This window comes from Natrix helvetica (assembly GCF_964273705.1).
Source record: "Natrix helvetica genome assembly, chromosome: 2".
NCBI lineage: Eukaryota > Metazoa > Chordata > Lepidosauria > Squamata > Natricidae > Natrix > Natrix helvetica.
The window spans coordinates 201373381-201398903 of NC_138552.1; the positions used below are offsets into that span (position 1 = coordinate 201373381).

A 25523-nucleotide genomic window follows, 5' to 3' on the forward strand; every position below is an offset into this window, starting at 1 on the left:
ACTCATTGAGATCTCCCAAACAGAGATCTAGAAGTGCTAATTCTTGTAAAACGTGGATGTACAAATTTGATGGACCAAAAGGCATATTTCCAACCTTTGGGATCTAGATTTCAAAAAAATTGACTTGTGCTAAGGAAGAAAATTGTTTTAAATTAATTTAACACTGTGAATATGGTTATTTCCTAGGCATTTAATAATTCTCCCTGTTCAGTTAACAGTTGTGATTTAGCTACAACTTTTGGTGGGCGTTTGGGCTAGTTGTAGCTCTAGCAACTATCCATATGTGTTATAAAATACATACATGAAAGCTAGTGACACGAATATCTTACTTCGGTATTGATGACAATATAAAGTCTTATTCCATAGAGTATGGAGCAAAAGAGTTAAGGGAATAAATGTATTTTAAGAGTAAAATACATTTTGACCCATGTGCAGCCTTATTTTCCAAGAAATCAGGGAAAGGTGGGCCAGAATGGGGAAAATACATGAGATAGAAATGTGCCTCTGGTGTCCAAGGTCTTGGAGTGATGATATCTAATGTTAAGGTGGGCCTCTTCTAAATTTGAATATGTCCGCTAGCTTCCTATGAAGCTGGAGATTATAATCATGTGTCAATTGACAGACACTAACAAAAAATATTGGTGTTGCCCTGTCTTAGGAGGTGCTGTCACATGAAAATGAAAGTATAGAATAATAGAATAGAATAGAATAACAGAGTTGGAAGGGACCTTGGAGGTCTTCTAGTCTAACCCCCTGCTTAGGCAGAAAACCCTATACCACTTCAGACAAATGGTTATCCAACATCTTCTTAAAACTTCCAGTGTTGGAGCATTCACAACCTCTGGAGGCAAGCTGTTCCACAGATTAATTCAAAAATTTCTGCAAAAGGTTCTTTGCCCGGTTGCTGGGTGGGTGTGGCCGTGGTGGGGGTGGCCTAATTGGCCGCCTGCACTATGGTGGGGGGGGTGTTTTTGCCTCCCCCAGGCTCTGGAGACTTTCCTTGAGCCTCTGGGAGGGCGAAACCTGCTTCCCCTAGGCTCCGGGGCCATTTCCAGCCTTCTGGAACTTCTTGGGGGGGGTTCATTTTCCCCCCTCCCCGAGCCTCCACATGGGCCCTACACTTACTTCACATCCAAAACGGCCACATGGAGACTCCTGGGAGGGGTGGGAGGGGAGGGGCATGGCATGGTGGGAGGGGCTGCCAAGGGTGAGATTTGGAGGTTCTCTGAACCGGCCATAATGTTAGTTACAGGTTCTCCCAAACCTGGGTGAATCCGTAGCATCCCACCCCTGGATTAATTGTCAGAAAATTTCTCCTTAGTTCTAAGTTGCTTCTCTCCTTGATTAATTTCCTTCTCAAGTGAACTTGAGAAGTTGAATATATGGGGAGAAAGCACAGTGGGGGAGAATCATGGCTTACTCATTAAATGTTTAAAACCTCAAACATGATGTTGCTTTCTATTTAACACAAGCCATGGTTCACTTTTACAATCCTCTTCTCCTGGCAATAAATGTAAGTATTTTCCTAGTTCCGATAATTCATTTCATTGTTGTTGTTGTTTTTCCCCTTCCTTGTTTCATAGGTGTGTTGAAAAATGGCTTGTAGAAAATATCCCACTGACCCATGTAGATTTCACCACTCTGCTTCCACGTTTCATATCTCTCTATATATTCTCCTTTCTCAGTCCAAGGGAACTTTGTGCTGCAGCCCAAATCAATTGGCACTGGAAATTTTTAACTGAACAGGTAGTATCAAACTATGCCTTGTTCTCAGGTGAGCCAATGCTACATGCTAGAGTTGTAGAACCATAGTCCTCTAAGTGACGTTCAATTCCCAACTATTCCAGATTATGTGACCCATGGTGAGATACTGGGAACTGTAGGTCAGCAACATTAAAAAATCATAGGTTATCACCTTCATTCTTTGAATAAGCCCCATCAAGTTCAAAATTGAGAGTGAGGTTTACAGAGTCACTTTGTAGTCATCCCAATTAAACACCAAGTTCTTATGGTCATTGATTTGAAATGGCATGAACGTTTGTAACATTCCTTAGTGACATTTCCCATTTGTGTTACCTGTCTCTTAATTATGGCAATTTCTTTTCCAATCTTGAGTTCTTAGATGAAGTAGGTATCTTTCTTATTCCTAATGGAAGGAAAATAGTCCTGTTGTCAATTATTAAAATTCATTGGCTTTATTCAAATTTAAAGTGGGAAACTACCAATTGTAGGGGAAGGAGTGGCAGAATCTGGGGGCAGAGTCAAAAAAGGAATCAGCCTGGACTCTATGTAGTCACAAATGGACGAATCCAACCCTTCTTGAATTCAGTTGCCCCTTATCTACCGCTAAATTAGTGCTAACCGTTAATTAAGTAGATTGCTGTGCAGAGACATGAAAAGATAAATTGATTTAATTAAAACTTCATATCCGTGCTCCTGACATCAATACAATAATTGGCAATAATTAATTTTACATTCAGGTGGCATCTATCAGATCTATTGAAGAATTAACATACATACAGAATAGCATATAGCCTTGTTTGTATGTCTATTTATTTTTGTACTATTTATCATTGTTTTTCTATATCTCTACTATTTCCACATATTATTAGGGTATGATCATAATAATTATTCAAATCAACCAGTCTAATTAAAATTAAACCAAACAATGAGGCTCCTGAGTTAAAATCCAAAGAATTACCTTTAACTCTCTTTCAAATAAAACAGATTGCATGTACCTTCCAAATCAAGGAAAAGGGAGAAGCTAGTATTTGTTTACATCATCCTCATAGATCTCTTACATATCTGATGTTATCAACAATTAAATCATACTTTACTTGATTTGATAAGTTTTCATAATAACTTCTCTTTGAAAATAAATGTTTTCACTTCCTTAAGGAATGTCTGTGGATGCCAAAATGCCTTAAGTTAGGATGGTTTCTTCCATATGTTCCTGAAAAGAATGAATATGGCGCTTGGAAGCGATACTATATTGCCTGTGCAACCAGCCTGGAAGATCTAACTCCTAGGAGAATTGCATACCATGGCACCACTAGTGATCTCAAAACAAAAATTGAAGAGCAAGAGGAAAGATGGCAAGCAAAATGTCTTCAGAAATTTATTCGAGGAGGACTGGCAGTACGCAAAAGTCAGTTTGGTTCAGTTATTAGTAAGGGAGGATCCCGTATTTTATCTGTAGCAGCTGGGAATCATTAAATACTTGAGAATATATTAGATGCATAGGAATGCCTAGCAAGCCCCAAGGACTAAAACAAGAAATAAATAGCTTTTTAAATAATTGCATTAGACAGAAAAATGGAAAAAGTTTGGCTGAGTTTGACCTCTTTTCACAAATGCAGCAAAGTGATTAGAATATTAGGGCATTGTCTTCTCTTTGAAGTATGTGTATGCCTTCTTAAATTAATATAATTATTTTCCATGGGGATTGAATGTAAAATACTCTAATGAATGATTCCTATAAGTCATATCAAATGATTGCAAAAGTGGAATGCAGTTTATAGAATGAGTCATTCTTCTCTGTTCCTTGCTGCTCCTATGAATTTGATTCTCTGCTTTGCCAGTTTGTTTTGGATGCCAGTAGTTTCCCACGTTAGCTTAATTTATTTAATTTTATTTTTCACATTTCTGAACTGTCCATCTCCCTCAAAGACGGTAACTGCAGCATTGACACCTACCTTGTTTCTCCAAAAATAAGACCAGGTCTTATATTAACTTTGTCTTATTTTAGGGGTAATACAGTACTAAATGCATCTGGCTGACAATGTTAACTGGGGATTAGTCTTAGATTACGAGCATCCTGAAAGATCGTGCTAGGGCTTATTTTTCAGTTGAGTCTTATTTTCTGGAAAACATGGTAGTAATCTCTCTTTTTTGTACTAACTTGGACAGAAATTTGTGGGCCAAATCCTTTATTTGCACCCCCATGGCATGTTTCTATTACAGCCATTGTGATAAAAAAGAATAGGGAGAAAAATTGAAGAAGTCATGTCAATCTTCTATTATGACACATGTGGTGAATTCTTTGCCCCTTTTTAGTAGAACAGTTTGCATTTTTTGTGTATTGCATGTTTATGAAGATCCAAATGTGAGGCTAGTTTGGGCGGCTCATTGATTTATATATAAATTCTCTTCTCATTAGGAATCTTGCACAGCTTATTAAAATCTAGAACTGGCTGTAAATTAAAATAGATTTTTAAATTAATAGTATAACCTGACAGTGAAAAAGGGAGCATAAATAATCACCTTTTGAAGCTGACATACAATATAATTGAATGGGATTTATTTTTCAGAGGAATTATTCAAAGCTCGTCCACCTTGGATAAGTGGAATCCGGAGCTCAGGATTTTACAAGTCTGGATTTCAACCACATTTATCCCAATCTGTCTATGACAAGGCTAAATTATCAGCCGAATTATTAATGAAGGTATTATTTTCCCCTCCCCATGTTTAAATTTTTATGTCTGTGCATATAGAGCTTCACTTAAGACTTGTCTCCATCTCCAAAATAATTTTGAGTAACAGTGCCTAGAGCCGTGATGGTGAACCTATGGCACGCGTGCCTGAAGTGGCATGCGGAGTCATGTCGCTTGGTGTTGCCCGTTCCTCTTCTGACTTTCTGGCGTGCATGCGCGTGATAATCAGCTGGCCTTCATATTTGCGGTACTGCTGGAAACTGGAAGAGCTGGTCTTCCCTTTACTGGCATGAGCATTCACGCCAGCCATCTGATCGTTGCACATGCATGCATGCATGCCAGGAGCTGGAAAACTAGTCGGCTGGTGCGCATGCCCACACTGGAAACCGGAAGTTCATTTTCCGGCGCGCGCATGCCCCCTTGGCTGCACCTCTTCCAGGTTGCGCCTCCGACAAGTGTGTGAAGTGCACATGAGCTTGCTCCCTTTTCGGCACTCAGTGCCAAAAAGATTCACCATCACTGTCTTAGAGCTTAAGCATGTGTTAAGGAGAGCAGTGTAGGCATCTGAGTAAGTGGACTTTAGGGCCTGAGGAGGTGCTAAACAAGCAACGTTGGCACTGGGGTCCCTATTGCCAATCTCTGGTTTTGTTAATCTCATTGCTGTGCCTGTGTTTCCATCAGTCTCCTCTGACTGAATAACGATGGTAGGAAAACCATTCTCTTCAACTACCTCCTTTAAATGGCTATGCAGATTAACGTAGATGAGTGTTGCTCAACCGTGGCAATTTTAAAATGAGTGGACTTCAACTCTCAGCATTTCCATCCCAATGTTGAAAAACACTGACCTACACAAATAATCTAACAACTAGCAAAGATGGTGTAGGGCCGTGATGGCGAACCTATGGCACGCGTGCCACAAGTGGCATAATAATAATAATAATAATAATAATAATAATAATAATAATAATAATAATAATAATAATAATAATAATAATAATAATAATAATAATATTTAATGCTTCTAGACCGCCCCCTCTCCCGCAAGGGACTCGGGGCGGTGTACAGTTCATACAAAATATAACAGGATACAATAAAATTAAATTAAATATGTACAGTTGACAATTGACATGGAGGAGGTTAAAATGTAGTTAAAAGAACTGTACAAAGCAGATATAAAATAAATTCAAACCCCTAAAAACAAATACAGTAAATTAAAAAGCCCCTAAAATAACCAGATATAATACATTTGCCAGGAGGGACAGTTGAATTATGCCAGGCCTGCTAATCGGAACAGGTGGGCATGTGGAGCCATTTGTCAGGGCACGCGAGGCGCTGCCCTGTCAGCTGGCCAGCGCGCATGCGCGCGCTGGCCAGCTAAGTTCACCTTTTTAAAAGCTATTTTTCGCCTTCCCCAGGCTCCAGAGGCTTTATAGGAGCCTGGGGAGGGCGAAAAGAGCCCCCCGCCCCCCCGGAGGCTTCAGGGACCGTCCCTGAAGCCTTTGGAACGCTTAAAACTACCCTCCGAGCAAACCGGAAGTGACTTCCGGGTTGCTCGGAGGGTCGTTTTAAGCATTCCGAAGGCTTCAGAGACTGTCCAAGGCTACCCTCATGCCTTTGGAGTGCTTAAAACGACCCTCCGAGCAACCCAGAAGTGACTTCCGGTTTGCTCGGAGGGTGGTTTTAAGCACTCCGAAGGCTTCAGGGAAGCCTCTGGACAGTCCCTGAAGCCTCCAGAGGGCCTCCGGGGGGTCGGGGGAGGCTCTTTTCGCCCTCCTCAGGCTCCTATAAAGCCCCTGGAGCATGGGGAGGGCAAAAAAAACATGTAAAAATGGGGGGGTCGCACGTTTTTCGCACATGCACACTGGGGGGGTCGCGCGTTGCATTATGGGTGTGGCACGCCCGCACTCGACCCCCCTGCGCTCCCCCCACTTGTGGCATGTGAGCCAAAAAAGGTTCGCCATCACTGGTGTAGGGTATTGGCATTTTATCTGGTACTCCCTAATGGCTGCAGCTGACACTATCTTTGTTTGTACCAAGTACAGCTAGTGTCTTTAGTGTCTTTTTTCCTTGTTAGAGAAATTTTGTATTCAAGAAGCAGCATTTTCTGTATTTTGACATCCCTTACTGAATTTTAGCAGGCACTGCTTAAATTCTCAAGATGTGGTGTGATACTTTTCATTTTAGTCTTGTGGCAGATCTAGTTGGTTAAACAGCAGCGAATTGATTTTTCTGAAGCCGCTCAAGTGGCTTCAATAATTCAATCTGAATCTTTGTAGCAGAAGACTAAAATGTTTAGCCAACAACAGAGGAATTAAATGTCAATGGTCTGGGGATCGGTATTAATCAAAAATATTGCCCTTTTCTTTTGTTCGGAGCAAATTAACGTGCTCCCGACCTGTACATCCTCAGCGTTCAATTCATTAAGAAGAAAATGCAGGAAGATCCATTGCAATTTAAATGTAAAATGGAATGTCAATAAGATAATGACAATGTATTATCTCTCCTCCTCCCAGTTGTAACCTTATAACAGCCTTTGGCATTAAGAGTTGTTAATGCCTCCAAATCACAGAACATATCTTGACTGCAAAGGCCTAGGCCAGTGATGGCAAACCTTTTAGACACGAATGCCCAAACTGTGTGTGTGCATGCCTAAACAGAAAGGTGCGTGCGAACATGCTCAGACATGCACAAACATGTGCACGTGCATGCAAAGATAGGTGTGCATGCGCAGCAGAGACCCGAAGATCAGCTGGCTGACAGGAGGCGGGGTCTCCCAACACCGGCAGCGCAGCAAGAGGTAACATTTTTCTTTCGTGAGCTTCTGCTTTGTTGCTTGCAGGGAAACAAAAGCTCACGAAAGAAACGCTACAGAGAGCTGAGCTGGGGTGACAGTGAGGGCTCTACGTGCCACCTCTGGCACGTGTGCCATCACGGGCCTAGGCCAAGGGACAAACTGTGCAGCAACTTCTTTTCTTTTCTTATGCAAGAAATAGCAATTCTAGTTGCTAGTTGTTCTTTTTTTTTGAACTGCTGAAAAAATGAAATAAGGGAAATAATATACAGAGGAGAAATCTTCCTCAAAGACCTGAGTTGAGAGGCTAGGCCTTTTTTCCTACTCTGCCTCTATGAATGGTGTCATCTTTACTCCTCACCCTTCAGCAGGGAGTATATACCTCCTGTAGGAATTTAACACTTAGATGTCTTGCCTTTTCTACAGTAGTGTTTCCCAAGCTTAGCCATTTTCAGGGGATGGACATCAACTACCAGAATTCTTATCAATGGCCCTGCACGCTGTGCAATAATGGAAACTGAAGTCCACACACTCCAAAATGGGCATGTTTTGGAAGCCCTGTTCTAGAGCAGGGGTGTCAAACTGGTGGCCTGCAGGCTGGATGCGTCACAAGTAGGCCACGCCCACCCCAGCTCCGCGAAGGAAAAAAAAAATCGCAATATATCACGTGACAGCAATGTGACCCTGTGAGTTTGACACTCGTGTTCCAGAGTATACACCTATCATCGTTAGAATTGTGGTTCCTCTTAGATATGCCATGTCATCTCTCTCCCTCTCTCTCTCTAAATGCTTTTATTGAAAACGTTCTTTCCACAAATAATTCATTTTTTCAAACAGAATTATCAACAGAATAAATCTACATCAGGGTTCAGACTAGAAGCTGAGAAGCCGTTCATATTGTCGCCTGGGAAATCTCTACCAGAAAGGTAAAATGCCTTTTCAAATTAATTCCATATTTTCTGCATATGGAATGAGGACGGTCAACAAAAGTTTCTATAAGGGCTCAGAGCTAGAGCGAGAAGGGAATCTTGTCCTATCCTGTTCGCCATCTGAATTGAGAAAAAAAATCCCCCTGTCTTGGGGCAGAAGCAGAATTTCCTTGCAACATGGGGGTTTGACAATAGAGCTATATATGGGCTTTAGCAGTGTTTCCCAGCATCTGCTTGCCTGCTGTATTCCTTAAAAGCTGTAAACTTTGACGATATCTGTCTGTCTATAGCTGTGCCCTCCCTCAGGGAAATGAGGAAAAACATGTTTCCTCTCTTTGTCCTCTCCCCTTCCCTCTGTTTCTTGTCTTTCCTTCCTCTGGCGGCATTCCATTTTTGTGTTGCAAATTATGTACACCATACAATGTCCAGTCTGAGAGAGAAAATTGCTTGCTTTGGTACTAACTGATGAATTTGCCTTATAATGGGGAGATGGTAGGACCTCCCTTCACTGTGCCACAGCTAATCTAATTCTGCCATAAATAGCCAAGAGATACCTATCTCTGGAGTATCTTTTGTGCTGCTATTGAGATTTATATGCAGTATGGCTGCCGGGGGGAATTCTGTGAGTTGCAGTTTACACGTTTTAAATTGCCAAGGTTGAGAAAATCAGTATACAGGTTGATTTAAAACATTTGCCTTAGAATTTCTGTTTCCAGTCAATGACCAAGAGAAACTTTGCTGTGGCAGGAAATAGTGCGGTATTCCTTTCTGAGCCCTGACTGTTTTTGAGATTCAGCAAGGAAGGACTGATAACAATGTGCTGCGTAGTATCTAGTCTGTTTCTGTCTCCTAGTGCAACAGAAAGGCTTGCTGGCTTTGCAGCAATTGAATTTTCCTCAGATCTGAAGCTTCCTGAACAAATACGTTGCTTTCACACAATTGTGAAGGGATGGGGGGTGGGGGGTGGGGGAGACACTATCAGGGGAAATCCTGTTGCAGGAGAGGAAATCTGCCACTGTAATATTAGAGGGAGACTTCAATCTGGATGTAGCCCCAGGATGACCTTTGGAAGCTGAGTGCACAACTTGTTTGTCTTATAATTTAAAACAAAAAAGGCAGCTTCTGAAATATTAGGGCAGTGGCTTTGGAATCTAAGCTGGCAGACTTGCTGCTAACTTCCCACCTAAAAGCATGAGAAATTCAGGGAGGAGTGGAGCCATAATATGGCCAGAAAAATAATGAGATCATTCAGCCAGCATGATGACTTGACCATTTTAAAAAGTTGAGTGTGAAATAAGATTGATGAAAGGTGATTTATTGTTTACTTATTTATTCCATTTTTATTTCTGCTCACCTCCAATAAATCAAGTTTGGGCTTACCACATTTGTGTTTTCTTTTTTTAAGCAGAAATTGCAGGGAGACCCATATCTAGTTGCTATTTTAGGACAAGAGAAGATGTGTGTTGTCTGTCTGTCCGACCCTACTTTACAAGCCTAGGGCTCTTGTTCTGTTGTGTGGAGAACTGCTACTATTGTTGTTGCTGCTGCTGCATGCAGAACCTAAATATCTTTCCCAGAATGAATGAAGCCCAATGATTGGTTCATCTGATCTAATATTATCCATACTGAGTGGCAAAAGGATCTCTAGAGTTTTGGGCAGATATTTTTCTATTTCGGTCTGGCTGTACCATGGATTGATGTCCTCTGCCATTGAGTTACTTAAGTCCATAAAGCTAGAGTTCGCACACAGTTGATTGTGTTCACCACAGAAGTTGCAAGAGAAAAGGGGGAGCACCATGGACGCTTCAGGCTTAGCTTCTGTCCCCTTCCACTTGATGCTACTGGTTGGAGGAACTGATGTGACCTTTTCTAACAACCCATTGGAGCACTGCCCCATATCAATCTATATGTCCATAACCCTCACCTTGTTTATTTTATTTAAAAGACTTATATTCTGGCCCATTATCAAAATCCTGGGTGATTCACAGTCGTCGTAGTTAGTTGTGAAGTTGTGTCTGACCCATCATGACCCCCATGAACAACGTTCCTCCAGGCCTTCGTGTCCTCTACCATCCTCTGGATTCCATTTAAGCTCACGCCTACTGCTTCGGTGACTCCATCCAGCCACCTCATTCTCTGTTGTCCCCTTCTTTTTTTGCCCTCAATCTTTCCCTGCATTAGGATTTTCTCCAGTAAGTCCTTCCTTCTCATTAGGTGGCCAGAGTATTTGAGTTTCATATCCAGGATCTGGCCTTCTAAAGAGCAGTCAGAGTTGATCTCCTCTAGGACTGACCGGTATGATCGCCTTGCAGTCCAAGGGACTCGCAGGAGTCTTCTCCAGCACCATAGTTCAAAGGCCTCAATTCTTTGGTGCTCAGCCTTTCTTGTGGTTCAACTTTCACAGCCATCCATTGCAACTGGGAAAACCATAGCCTTTACTATACGCATAGTATGCCCAATTAATATTTTTCTATCTAATTAAACACATCAAAATATGCTCTGTCCACTGGATTGGGGTGGAGAGGAAAGAGAACTTCTAAGTGGAACTTTATTTGTGTGACATTTGATCATCATAATTATAAAACTTCATATGTAACTTTATATGTAACTTTTTATTTGTACAGAAGGAATATTACTTGTAGCAGTTCTTGCCCTAACTTGTCTCATAGATTTTGTCAGCCTGTTTCCAAAGGATACCCCAGTGGGATGCATTCACTTCATCCACACCTGGTCTTGATATCCTCCCACCTTCCTGCGTATGAGGTAAAACTTTATGAAATCTGTCTTTCCTGCTTTCCTCCATGGGACTGAACGAGATGTCTTTTTCCCTTTTGTACATATAAGGAAGAGCGATGAACCAAATATATCAAAGCAATCAAACAACAGAAAATCTGTTAGGTCAAATAGGACAAAACACAAGGACGCAAACAAAATGAAAATAGATTTCATATCTCATAACTTTTAATCTACTGTACGAGCTAAAATTGGGGAGGAGTGAAAAACAGAAAGAAAGCTAGCTAGTTCTCTGTAGCCTTTCCCATCCTATATTTGCATTGCGCTGAAGACTTTAAATGCTAGTTTTCCAAGCTGAATAAGTATGTTAAACTCTGTTGGCTGATTGACAGAACCTTCTGACTCATTTTTGTGGGGTTGTTACTTTCCCCTTAGCCAGATGCTGGCAGCAAATCCAATTTCTCTTGATTTTCATAAATGTGTTGATCCACCAATTTCAACCCAAGACTTCAGCTGTGGTATGAGTGGTGATGTTGGTAATGATGATCATCATCATATAAATATCTCCATGGGCTTTATTTATTTGGTCATGATGTCATTAACCAAGTTACCTTCCTTGATGCAATAATAGAAAAATCCCTTAAAATCAAGGCCTAGGCATTAAATATGGGGTCAGAACTGCCACCTCACTGCCACAAACCATGGAGGGGCGGGGAAGCTGGAAGGAAGGCTGAGGGCCTGGGGGAAAGTGAACTGTGAAACTGAACTGTAAGAAGATAGAATAGAATAGAATAGGAAAGAGAGAGAGAGAGATATTTCAGGAACTATGCATTCTTTTAATGCACATGCAATTATTGGAGAAAGGCATCTATAATATCCGTGGTGGCACAGTGGTTAGAATGCAATCCTGCAGCTAATTCTGCTGACTGCCAGCTACCCGCAATTTGATAGTTCAAGTCACACCGGCTCAAGATTGACTCAGCCTTCCCTTCTTCTGAGGTGGGTAAAATGAGGACCCAGATTATTGGGGGCAATATGCTGACACTGTAAGTCACTTAGAGAGGACTGGAAAGCACTGTGAAGTGATATATAAATCTAAGTGCTATTGCTAACTAGTGTCGAACTAATAAACTTTGAAAGATGCCATATAAAACAGGAAATAGCGTTATCTTGTTTAAACTGTGCATATACATGTCATGGTGGGGGTTTGTTTCCATTCTTCTTTTTTATATGTGGATTATTTTATTACAATCCTGAATTTAAAAAAGAAACAGTTTAGGAGAGTAAACCACAGTTTACAATAGATTTTTTTTTGTTGGCTCACTGCAACTGTGGCTTAGCATGAACAGGAATATATGGTTTGTGCGTGTGTGTGTGTGTGTGTGTGGTGTGTGTGTGTGTGTGTAATCATACTTTGAATTCTTTTGGTAAGCATCAGAAGTGGAAGAAGCTTTGAAAAGGAGACATAAGCAAGCATAGAGTATTTTCTGGACAATAGTCTTGTTTTCTTTCTGGTTTGGCAACTAGAAAATTGTTAAACTGACTTAGTGGTGATACAAAACCAGCAACTGGAATGGTGGCAAATCAGTCCTGTACAGAAAAACACCACTTTTGAAGTCATTGCCATGATTATCAGTAGACTAGTGTTTCAATTGCTAGTGTTAGTTGTTATTTATATAAAGTCCTACATGGCACACCAACCTGTTATAGCTTGATGGAGTGAAATCTGCCCACCCAATTTGATCATGGGAGAGTCTACTTAGAGATCCTCATCCCTTTGAGAAGTAAAGGTTGGACATGGTGGCAGGATCTCTCAGCAGTAACTGATTTTATAAACATATATCTCCATTGAGCTTCGTGTGACTCCCACCTCTTTGTAAGCAAATGAAATTAGTCTTATTCCATCAAGTCCCAACTGAATAGGGATACCATGATGAGTATTTTGAAGACTTTTGTAGCAGTCCTCTTGTATTGTTTGTTTTAACTAATCTACTGGGCATAATGTGACCTAGAACTGCCATCAAAATCAACCAACCAACCAACCAACCAATAAATAAAAATAAACCTTCTATGCAGAGTATATGGCTCAGAATAATGGATAAATTAATATATAGGAAGGCAGAATATAGAAAAGGAAAATGAGAATAAGAGTACTTTAATAATGGAACCAATCTCAGCAGGTTGCATTTGAGGATTTCAATTATATTTTCAACCCTGCTTTTCTATGAATAATTCATTTTATGAATATAATGTTAACATTTTCCTTTTGTTGTCATACAAATAAATCATATCCATAACACGTACAAATGTATTACAATGCAAGAACATCTTTAGACTGATAAAATTCATCCGTTGTACTAAACACATTTGCTTTTAATTTGAAAACTATGTTCTTTCTTGTTGTTTTCTTCCGGTTTTATTTCAGATGGTTGTGGACAGTGTAAAGCTTGGCGTCGTTCTGGTAGTGTATGAACATACTGGGAGCACACTGGAAAGCCTTATTCATTCAGTAGAAAGGGCCTTGGATGGCCAAATAGCAAAGAGTATTGGGATAATTAGTGATGGCGATTCCAGAGAGATTAACTTGCTTCAAGGTAAAAATATAATAATAATAATAATAATAATAATAATAATAATAATAATAATAATAACAACAACAACAACAACAACAACAACAACAACAACAACAACCTAGGCCCCTGGGTGGGCCCGACTAGTAATCAATGCCAAATCCGGTGAAACAACTGGCCGCTGTGATACAATCGAATAATAATAATAATAATAATAATAATAATAATAATAATAATAATAATAATAATAATAATAATAATAATAATAATAATAATAATAATAATAATAATAATAATATAAGAATTTAGTCAAGACATTGGCATGTAGTTTGAAATTGACAAATGTGCAACAATGGCAATCAAAGCAGACAAGGTCATAGAAGATGATGGAATAGAACTTGAGAATGAAGAAATGATAAAGGCAGTAAAACTAGAAGGAGGTTACAAGTACTTGGGGATTTTAGAGGCCTCTGACAATGCATAATAAAGTCAAGGAATCAACTTCAGCCAAGTAGATTCAACAAATTCGCAAAATATTAAAGTGCTAATTGAGTGGAGGAAACATAAAAGCAATAAATACCTGGGCTATACCTGTGATCCGATACTCTGCAGGAATAATTGACTGGACCCAGATGGAGTTGGACAATTTGGACAGAAAAACAAGGAAGCTTATGACAATGAATCATGCTTTGCACCCTAAAAGTGATGTTGACCAATTATATCTACCAAGAGCAGAAGGTGGTTGAGGACTCCTACAAGTAAAGCAGACTGGGGAAGAAGAAAACACAACCTGAATGACTACATCCAGAAAAGTGAAGAACCAATGATTAAGGAAGTAAATAAAGGAGGCCTTCTGAAGACAACTAAGTCGAAAGCTGAATACAAACAAGAAGTAATTGAGAAGTGAATTGAAAATTAGAAAAGCAAAGCTATGCATGGCAAATAGTTGAAAAGTATTGAAAGCAAAGCTGACCAAAAGCTAACTTGAAACTGCTTAAGATCAGGAGTGCTGAAAAAAGAAACAGAAGGTTTATTTTGGCAGTTCAAGAACAAGCCTGAACCACAAATTACATGAAGGCAAAAATTCAGCATGTTACCGCCAATAGCAAATGTCGCCTATGTAATGAGAAAGATGAGACAGTCTACCATTTGATCAGTGGGTGCAGCAAAATTTCACAAACTGACTACCTACAACGCCATGACTGAGTTGCTAAGATCATTCACTGGAAATTGTGCCAGAAGTTTGGATTTGAGTACATCAAAAACCACTGGGGACATCAGGTTGAGAAGGTTCTAGAGAATGAAAAAGTCAAGATCTTGTGGGATTTCAGAATTCAGACTGACAGGCACTTGGCCTACAACACACCTTTTCAATAGTAGAAAAGAAAAAAGTATGGTTCATTGACATTGCAATACCTGGTGATGCACAAATTGAAGATAAGCAGCAAGGAAAAATCACAAAGTACCGGGGACTTGCAAATTGAAGTTGAGCGACCGTGGAAAAAGAAATCGAGTGTTGCCCCAATTGTAATTGGAGCCCTTGGAGCAATACCTAAAGGGCTACCTCGCTATTTGGAAATTCTAAATTTATCGGACTTGAACATTCTGACTCTACAAAAAACCACCCTACTTGGAACAGCTTATATCCTTTGATGTTACCTTAACAGTTCCTAGGTCCTTGGTTAGGACTCGAGTTGTTGAGCTACCAACCATCCCCAAAGGCTGTGATTCTCACCAAAGATTATCATCATCATCATCATCATCACAACAACAACAACAACAACAACATGTTCAAGAATTTTACAAAACACATCAAGAAATTGCAGCTTCCTGCCTTAACACCAGCTTAACTGCAAAAAACTGTGCTGCTTGGAACATCATATATTTTAAGAAGATACTTGGTTGATATCTAGGATGCTGGCAACAACACATATCAACCATTAGTACCAGTCAATGGTATTTGTGACACATTTTTGAATGTTCAATTGACTGAGTTTCATGTTTAATGAATAAAATAGATGATGATGATGATGATGATGATGATGATGATGATGATAATACATGTATGGTATGATATTTTGTACTGAAGTATTACACAGAAGAGTTGAAGTATGTTGAAGTGAATTTCCTTAAGACTCTGAGTTATTGTGAGACACATTGCAAGCTATATTGATTTACCTGTTTTCTAGCTAATTATGGAAAACCAACTTCTTCCAGAAAAAAGATAACTATATAAAATATTATTGTTAAAATATTTTTAAATTACCAACAGCAGCAGCAGCAACAACAAAAATCCTAAACTAGGGAATACATCCATGTACAGTACAGAAGTAGTCAAGTATAGATTTTAAAAACATTTTGGTTGGAAAGATACTAAAAATAATAATGGAGAGTTGATTAGGGAATGGAGGAATAGGAAACCAAATCAGATCTGAAAGTGACCAAAATATTTTATTAGGAAACTGTGGGTTTTCTTTCTTTGTTTCAAATCAGTTAGTGGCCAGCACCTGATTGATCCTTGTTAATCTCAAAAAGCTAAGCATGCTTAGATCTGAACCATACTTGAAAGGGAAATTTCAAAGTGATAAATTTCCCTTCTTACGATTTTTTTCTCCTTGATTAAGAGGTTATAAGATCTTCTGAGTGTGAAATTTAATTATTTTTGACTCGGCCTAATAATATTTCTCTAATTTTCTCATCCTCCACTGACGTTTAAGGACCATAAAGTGTAGCAAGGTATATTTGATCATCATAATTTCCATAACTAATTTTCAATAATCAATCTTTATTTTTCTGCAACTTATAGTGGTAAAAACATGAAGTGGTATAAAAATGCATTAATTTCTTCACTTCCCAGTAACTTAATTTACTCCCATTGCTCAATATAAGGCATGATTTCCTTACTTAGGAAAAATACAAACAATATTTTATATAGAAGCCTAATTATCTTTCCTCAGCCTTTTATTAGCTTTATTAGATTTTAAGTACTTAAAAAAATAGAGATCCTGATAAAATAAAAGAAAATTTGGGAAAGTAGAACAGAAAGAGAGTATCAGACAAGAAGAAAGCACAAAGAAAAGGTTTTTTTTCTGCCAGCCCAAGATTTAAAAACTTACAAAACTCTTATATATTATACCAACAAGCTATCCTTACTCTGAACTCTGGGATAATCTTTATATATCATCATCAATGCAGATGGCAATTTGCAAAGGAAGAAAGGTTTTGCTGGTTCCTGCCTCAGTTTGATTAGAATCTAAAAATATATACAAAAAGGAGCAGGAAGAGGGAAACAGGACAATTCTTACACATTTCCTACACTAGGAAAAGATTATTGTGGCTCTAAAGTTAAGAGATAGGTTCCAACTCATGATGTTGGATATCTATCTCATGATGTTGGATATCTATCAATGATATCTATCAATCTTATGACTTCTTTTAAAAATAATAGACATAGGAGTTTGTGCATCTGAAGAGTAGCAGAATCAGAGTCTGGCACTTTACTTTTACATTTTCTAGAGAAAAAAATTGCATCAGTCAATACTTCCTGATGGGGTATAGTAGTAGAATCTTTTTGCAGTTCAAGACAGTTGGGATTCTGAACGTTGCCCCTTCACCTTAATTGCACCCTTTACTTAATTTTATTTAGGTTACAAAATCAACGCCCCAAATCTTCTTAAACCTGAGGTGAGAGAGTTTTGGAAGCGCTTAACAAGTTGCATTATCTCTCCAGAAGAAGGTGGAAGCATAGACCTCTTTGTTCCTCTGGCAGCTTCAGGTCAGTCTAACTTGCCACCCAGAAAAATTGGCATCTTTCCCTTTGTTTATAATAGATCTACTCAAACAGGAAACTCCTTTGATTTGGTTGGGGCTTCAAAGGAGCTACCATGTGTTATGCAACGGTTAATTACATGGCCACAAATCATGAGTGGTTTTGCTTCTCCCTTTTCCTTCCCAACCTCTTTTCCTTTGGATAGAGCCTTTTAGATGTTAGCCAGAAAGTGGGTGTTATCACCACTTACTCATGTTTTCAAGTAATTTCCACAGTACAAACATAACCAGGGACATACATTGGTCAAAAAGTCAAGATGTTGACTGTAACTACTGTATTTTTCAGAGTATAAGAAGCACCTTTTCCTTTCAAAAAACAGCTTGAAAATCTGGGTGCGTCTTATACATTGAATACAGCATTTTTTGCCTTCTGAAACCCACCCCTTCACCAAAATGGCCGTGCATAGCCTTTAGGAGGCTTTCAGAGTGCTCCTGGGTGCTGGGAGGGCAGAAATGAGTGATAAACAATGAGTTTTTTGCTCAATTTTGCCCCTCCAGCTCCCAGGAGCACTCTATAAGCCTCCTAAAGGCTATGCATGCCCTTTTTTTGACAGCAATGGGCTCATTTTTGTGAAAAATGGGCCATTTTCTGTTTGTTTTTGGCCCACCCACCCCAGGAGCACTCTACAAGCCTCCTAAAGGCTATTCATGCTCTTTTTTTGAAATTAAAAAATGGGCCCCTTTTCGCAAAAAACGAGCCCTTTTTGGGAGGTCTGCAGAGTGAAAAAAAACTGTTTTTTTCTTCAAAATCTTGGTGCGTCTTGTGCTCCGGTGCATCTTATACTCCGAAAAATACAGTATGTGATTGAAGCCAAGGCGTGTGTGTGTGTGTGTGTGTGTGTGTGTGCGTGCACGCACGCGCATGCCCACACATGTTTGTAAGTATGATTGTTTTGGGATCACCAACTCCCCCCCCCTCCAATATAATATACTCGTTGAGTATAACTTCATTTAATTTAGCTTCACCTAGCAAAACATTTGGGCTATCCTCAGTTGTATCAGATGTGGTCTTCAACAGCCAAAGACCTTGAGAGTTGGTCCAAAGGCCAAAGTCTAAAATATTGTTTAGTAACTTGCTTTTCATGTTCAGATTAAAAAAGGGTGAAAAGCAGCCTCAAAAGAAGGCTGAAGTCAGCTGGCCAGCGTGTGCATGCATGCTGGAGCTGACAGGGCAATGCCTTGCGTGCCCTAACAAATGGCTCCGCGTGCCACCTGTGGCATGCGTGCCATAGTTTCACCATCACGGCACTATACCATTTCAGATAAATGGTTGTCCAATCTGTTCTTAAAAACTTCCAGGGTTGGAAAATTTACAACAGGGGTGTCAAACTCATGTCGTCACGAAGTTGTCATGTGACGTATCATGACTTCCCCCCCACGTGATGCATTTGGCCCGCTGGCCGCAAGTTTGGCACCCCTGATTTACAACTTCTAGAGGGATGTTGTTCCACTGGTTAATTGTTCTAACTCTTAGGAAATTTCTTCTTAGTTTTTGGTTCCTTCTCTCCTTGATTAGCTTGATGTTTATTTTAGGGTTGTAATTGCTACATTCTACATTTTTCAAATAATGTTTATTAAAAGTTTGAATTAAACAATAAAAGATAATAAAGACTAAAAGAAAAAAATGCAAGAAAATAAATGTATAAAGGGGGGGGAGGAAACCCTTCTCCCTAAGAAAATGATTCCTCACCCTCTTCATGGCAAGTAGACAGTAAACAATTCCCTAATCCATTTACCTTCTCTTAGCTAACAAATATAAAGCTCTGCACCTTACATCTATTTCTTAATAATAGGCAAATCAAACAAGTAACTATGTTTTCAATGAAGTTACCAGCAAAAGATCCAAGCAGAGTTCTAAATTTTTAATCAACATATACAGTACAAATCTCAACATTCCTCATCTTGTAACTATTGGCTGTCCTTGACGTATGATCATAATCAAGTCAAAAATTTATGTTGCTAAGCAAGACAGTTGTTAAATGAATTGTGTCCTATTTTAAGGCCTTTTTTGCCACAGCAGTTGTTAAATGACTTGCTGTTAGCTGTTAAGTGAATCATATGGTTGATTTTGCTTGTTGGAAGCCAGCTGGAAAGGTTCCAAAGTATGATCGCATGACCCCAGGACATCATAAATACAAGTCAATTGCCTAGCGTCTGAATGTTGATCATGTCATTAGGGGAAGGCTGCAACGGTCATAAGTGTGAAACCCAGTCATAAGTTGGTTTTTTTTTCAGTGCCGTTGTGACTTGAATGATCGGGAAACAAATGATTGTAAGTCGAGTGTATAACAAAATACCATTTGAAAGTCAAAAAATGGCCCCACTATCCTAATATAAACAAAATAAAACCCCCAAAATTTAACATGAGAGAAGGAACCATTTATCCTTCACAAAAGACCAGCCCCTAATACACAACATTCAAAATAATATCTTATCCTCAAATACATGTTACACTTTTACAGGATTACTTTAATCATTTTCAGAGGCAGGAAAAGAGATCCTTTCACAGCTGACTCATCTAACTGGAGCATTCTTCAGGAGTCCCACAGGAATAGCTACCGGGTCTTATCAACACAGTAGGTGGAGAAAATTCCTACATATTTGGGAAGATCTACATCAGATATTTGACTGCTGGCCATATTTTAAATCAGCTGCATCCCATCTTATTTTCCTCAAAGTTGCTTAGATTTTGAACAGATGAGATTGCTAATAGATTACAAGTGAACAATGACAATTGCTGGCAATGATCTATTGCCAATCAGAAACTGACATATCAAGTTTAAGGATCAGTGATCTGACTTGGCGCAATAAACAGATGCAAATGGCATTTTGTAATGGGATCCTGAAAGAATCTAAACAAACAGGAGCAGGTTCTTCTAGAATCTTTTCAGCAATACTAAGAATTGAATGGATAAACTATAAGATGCTGCTGTAAAACAATGTTGTCTGTATATGCATGTATGCTTCCACATGTTATTAAATTGCAAGACGTCCAAGCTACAGGTTTGGAACAGGGGAAACTGGAGAAGAAAAAACAAATTTAATTACATCATTAATACTAATACTTTCATGTTGGAAGTATCAAAGTCTTCCATGCCAAAAGAATTTACCAGTGACATCATCATTGCCCGGTGGGGGCCCAGTTGGGGGCTCCTTTCGTGTCCTCGTGATGTTGCCCACTGAAGTGGTACCATTTATCTACTTGCAATTTCCCACTTTTGAACCGCTGGGTTGGCCACAAGCTGGAGCGAGTGACAGGATCTCACCCTGTCCTGCAGCAGCAACAGGTCTCAAACATGAGACTGCTAGTCATCAGCCCAGTGTTTTAACCTCGTGACCCACCAAGTACCTATTACAGCCTTTATATGCAGCACTGCTTTATTTTCCAGGGGTTTTTAATACAGAAAATAAAATTCGCATTTTTTAATTTGATACCGGTTGGTGCTCCCCAAATCTTAGACAATTCTGGTTTTTTGGGGGGTGGGGGGTTGCAGAGAGACTGGAACATAAGAAATAGTCCATGGACAGGGAAATGACTTTTGTATTATTACAGTCCTCAGTGAATGGCTGGCACATCAGAAAGAAAGCCCTCCTCCATTTCTCTACCTCACTGAAGTAAAACTGCAAATATGGCTCAGATTCACCGAGCTGCTGGAAGAGGCACTGGATGTTGTCAGGAAAAAGCTGAGTCCATATTTTTTTGATTTGCAAAAGAACATGGCTGGCAAAATTCTTGGTAATTTTTTCTCAATATGCTCTTCTATGTATATCTGAAATTAGAATTCCATTGGACATTTTAGACTTTTGTCAGTATAAAAAATGCATCCCACCTTAGCAACGGTGTTCAGTTTATTATAAAGATAGATGCTATTTTTTGGCCTGGCCTGTATATTACAGATGTGGATTTTTTTCTGTGTTATTTATTTGTGCATGCTTGTCATTGGTGGGTTTCTATTATGGTCACTATGATTCGCTCGCGTGTGTTTGCGCAATGCTTCTGCACATGCATAGAAGTGTCCGGGTGGGTGGGCGGAGCCTCCTGCCGCCGCCACTACAGTTCACCAAATCTGGGCCGAACCAGAAGCAACCCACCTCTGATTCTTGTATGCCTTCAAAGTCAATGTTGACTCCTGGCAATGGCCTGGATATGCCCCTGAAGTGTTATTGGCAAGATTTTTGCCTTTGCATCTTTCTTAGGGGGTGAGAAAGAATGACTAGCCCAAGGTCAGCCAACCGGTTTCATGCTTAAAATGGGACTTAAGCTCAGTTTTCTGTTTTCTAGCCTGGTATGTTAATCACTATCGCAAAGTGGCTCTCTATTTACAATATAAAATCTCATTATTGAGTTTGACTCCTGTTCAAATACTCATCAGGTTCAATGCTGTTTAGTTGCAGGCAATCATCTAGATTTGACTAGATGCTACCAACTAACTCTCTGTGTCTGGATCTGTTTATGTGCATGCGCAAGTAACTGGGTAATCAGAATATACAAAATAATCTAGTTTAAAGGGAATTCCCTATTTTTGTCCCCCTTTAAACAAAGCTATGTAATGACAAGTAGCAACCCTGTGAGTGTGACATCTTAAAGTAACTAATATTTCATACACAGGTCAAATTATGTTTAATACTATGAGTTGGTCCGATATTCAAGACAATGAAGAAATAATCCAGATTTTGGCTAATGGATTAGTTGAACTCTCAAGAGGAAACCATGTATGATAAGTGTAATCTTTTAATGTACTCTATATTAATATTAAGTTACAATGGCATCAGTTTTGACTTCAGGACTTATTTGAAGCCCTTCCATTGGCATCACTGCACTATCTTGTGGTAGGTGCTTTCCATTGCTAAGGAGGCAGGGCAATATTACTTTGTGGCGGTCCCGAAAACAGGGAATTAAAACCCTGATTCTATGCACAAACTATCACTAAAATGGGCACATCATTGTAATTCCTGTAACCCTAATGTTTCTTACATCTTAGATATGTGGGATCAGATCTAAGATGCAAGAAACAATACATGGAATAAATTTCTCTATGAATTCACTTACTAGCCTGATAGCCATTATGCCACTTTTCCGACAATCTTCCAGGGGAGGATGTGAGCAGAACAGGGAAAACCTGCAGCGTCTTTGTTTACAGGCCAAGTGACTGGTTATAGCATCCATTTTAGTAGACCAGAAGCCCCTATTTCAGATCTACATTATGTTTCTTACAGTTCTCTTCATAAGTTGATCTCACACAGAAGGGTATAAAAGAAGACCGAAACTAGGCTTCCTGCTCCAGTACTATGGCATTTATGCACTGAGTACCACAGTTACAAAGCAAAACCTATAATATACAGAGTCTGCCGTGTGTACAAAAAACAGCAGAACATGTTAATCCCTTCTTCTGTTTTTGCACATAACTGTATTTTTAGACAACAGCTGAACAGTACTTCCCCCACAAGTTAAGATGCATGCAGTGATAAGCAGGAACGTGATTAGAAATGCTACTTCTATGCTTTGACACAATGCAAATAATTTAATTTAGTTAATGAAGAATTCTCTTTATTGAGCAATCAACCAAAAAAGTATTCCTATCCCTGGGCTTTTGTAAAGGTGAATGCATGTCCTGTTACAGTCTGCTTGAGAACAGTTGCTCTCAACTGTTGTTGCTTTGAGAACAAATTGTTATCAGTATCCTATTGCACAGAGGGAGACTGCCACAAAGGAAGCCAACCTTAAGCAGCTGAATAATCTGCCATGTGTTTTTCCATATCTTCCGCATCTATCTGCCTGTGCATGATAGCCACTATTCTTAGCATGTGACAATGAAGTATCAACCTGATCAATGTGTTAATGTCATGTGTTTTCACTGCCTTTCTTTATATGTGTGTTGGGAGAAATGATTCCAGATGAACTCTCTGGTGAATCATGCCATAACTTGCTACTACATTAAGATGAAAAGAAAATAGTTGAAACCTTATCTGTACTTCCTCTCTTACTAGTTGATTGGCAGTGGCTGTATCTGCATGAAAGGAAACAGTAGACATATTCTTCTAAGCATTTATCTGTATGATTCTTTAGGAAAAACCCCTGGAATTTCTATCATCTTTCCTCATGAAGAAATGTAAGAATGGAGAACTTGGAGACCAGGATCTCTTGACCAAGGGCACTTCAGAATCAGGGCTTGATGTGCTACTTAAGGTACACAAGGGTCAAATGTTGGGTTTTCGCTACTCCTATAATTTTTAGTTTTGTCCTTATTCTGTTTGAAACCTTTTTCTTGACAAAGTGAAAGATAAGTGGTTTGTCATAAGATTTGAGGTCTTTGATAGATCATTACTTAATTTTTTTTATTGAGAGGGTATAGTTAGAATAATTTTATATCCCTAAATTGAAAGGAAATTAATACGTAATTTTATTAAAAACATATTTGCACTCTAATTCTCTGTTTCAGAATTCATAAAATTGAACTCATGTATAATATATATGTTTCCAGCATGGAAACTGTAATAATTGAAGTGGCCTATTTTAGTTAGTGCCATGCAAGCCAAAGTTATTTCAGCAGCTCATGCAAGCAAATGCCTACTGTAAATGTGAAAAGAGGATATTGAAATCTTCAGATCAGTTGTGCCATACTTCAGATGAATGAACTGTATGATGTCTTACTTATGAGAACAAGTAACGAGCAGTACTATATATTTTGATTCAAAAGCAAAGCCAAATAAGGTTTCATCCCAGGTAAGCATCTGTAGTGCTGAATCTAAAGAGGCTTTTGAAATAAAAGCAATATGTTTTAATCTATTTATGGTTGGATATATGAAAAGAAGCTTCCAAGTTGCATAACCAGAAATCAGGTAGTAATACATTGCATCAGGCTTTAGATGGTTAAAATAAGCACATTTTAAAAAGTTGTCTCTGTCTTTGAAATTTAGATAGATGAACCTCAAGGTGTGATAGAGAAGCGCCAAAGCTTTGCCAGAGAACTTCTCTTGAGTGAGAGAAACTACGTGCACATTCTGGAAATTGTGAAAGATGTCTATGTTAAACCATTGAAAGCAGCATTGGCATCCCATCAGGCCATCCTAAGTGATATAAGTATTCCGCTCATCTTTTCTGATGTCTTGGATATTTTACAAGTAAACAGGTATATTACATTGACTACTTTGAACCATTTCATTATTTTAAAACTTTTAGAGATAAAAACAAAGCAGTCCCTAGTAACCCAGCACTAATAAACACTCAACGGTTTGGGAATATAATAATTAGAACTGACTAGTAGATTTCCTGTAGACATAACTTCTTGCTAATCTGGATGGAGGGATGGACAGACAGACAGACAGATAGACCTTTGAGTCAGTGTTGACTCCTGGTGACTGCCTGGACAAGTTTTCTTGGCAAGTTTTTCAGAAGTGGTTTGCCATTGCCTCTTTTTAGGATTAAGCGTGAAGGACCTAATATCATCCACCTGGCTTTGTGGTTCAGGCAGAACTAAAACTACAGCAGGGCTGTCAAACTCCCGTATGTGTCATCAGCTAGCCACACCCACACCCGGTTTAGCGAAGGGGGAAAAAGTGCCGATATGTTGCGTGATGCTGCCGTGATGATGTGCGTTTGACACCCCTGAACTACAGTCTCCCAGTTTCTAGTGCCTTAATTGCTACTCAAACTTGTTCTCTGTGTTCCAGTACAGTTAACTGCTTTCTAATCTGCTTTGTTAAAGAGTTATCAATAGGAGTAAACATTGAATATGATTCCAAGTGTTTGCTTTCAGTGAAAAGCAGGATAGGAAGCTGGACGTTTCAGATCAGGAGCAACTGGGTCGATTTCCAAATGAAAGTAGTAGGGCCACTGTTTTCTGTACAAGCCAAACCTCAGCCCTGGTTCCAGTTCTGAGCACCTCCATTTCTGAACACCTTAAGAATAATTCAGAAAAAATTGGATAGGTATGGAGAAGTTCAAGAAGAATGATTAGAAGACTAGAAACTGAGATCAGTGCAAAACACATTGGTACAGTGAAGTACTACTCTTGTAGTACCAATGCAGTCATATTCTTTGGAAAACTTGGTACAACTGTGCTTTCTCATGTCATCACCACACAAATAAGCACCTCACCTTCACCAGTGGTCCCATCACCATAGGAATGTGTCTGTTCAAGCAAACAACCTAAGAAAGCAAGCCATCAGTGCAGTCCCATTGACCTTTGACGGGGTTACCTCGACACTTCAAACAGGAATCTTACTTCAATATTCTTCA

At 39.3% G+C, this 25523-nt stretch overlaps 1 protein-coding gene across 1 annotated transcript in view; it reads left to right on the forward strand.

Annotated features, from left to right (window-relative positions):
• The window catches only part of ECT2L (epithelial cell transforming 2 like), a 53059-nt gene that overhangs the window by 5537 nt on the left and 21999 nt on the right, over positions 1-25523 (forward strand). Inside the window, exons 4-15 of the mRNA XM_081940563.1 lie at positions 1584-1746; positions 2899-3148; positions 4311-4444; positions 8062-8150; positions 10823-10916; positions 13312-13480; positions 17103-17231; positions 19768-19860; positions 20838-21020; positions 21894-21997; positions 23352-23471; positions 24203-24414. Coding sequence (XP_081796689.1) covers positions 1584-1746; positions 2899-3148; positions 4311-4444; positions 8062-8150; positions 10823-10916; positions 13312-13480; positions 17103-17231; positions 19768-19860; positions 20838-21020; positions 21894-21997; positions 23352-23471; positions 24203-24414 — 1740 coding nt within the window. The remainder of the gene's footprint in view (positions 1-1583; positions 1747-2898; positions 3149-4310; positions 4445-8061; positions 8151-10822; positions 10917-13311; positions 13481-17102; positions 17232-19767; positions 19861-20837; positions 21021-21893; positions 21998-23351; positions 23472-24202; positions 24415-25523) is intronic.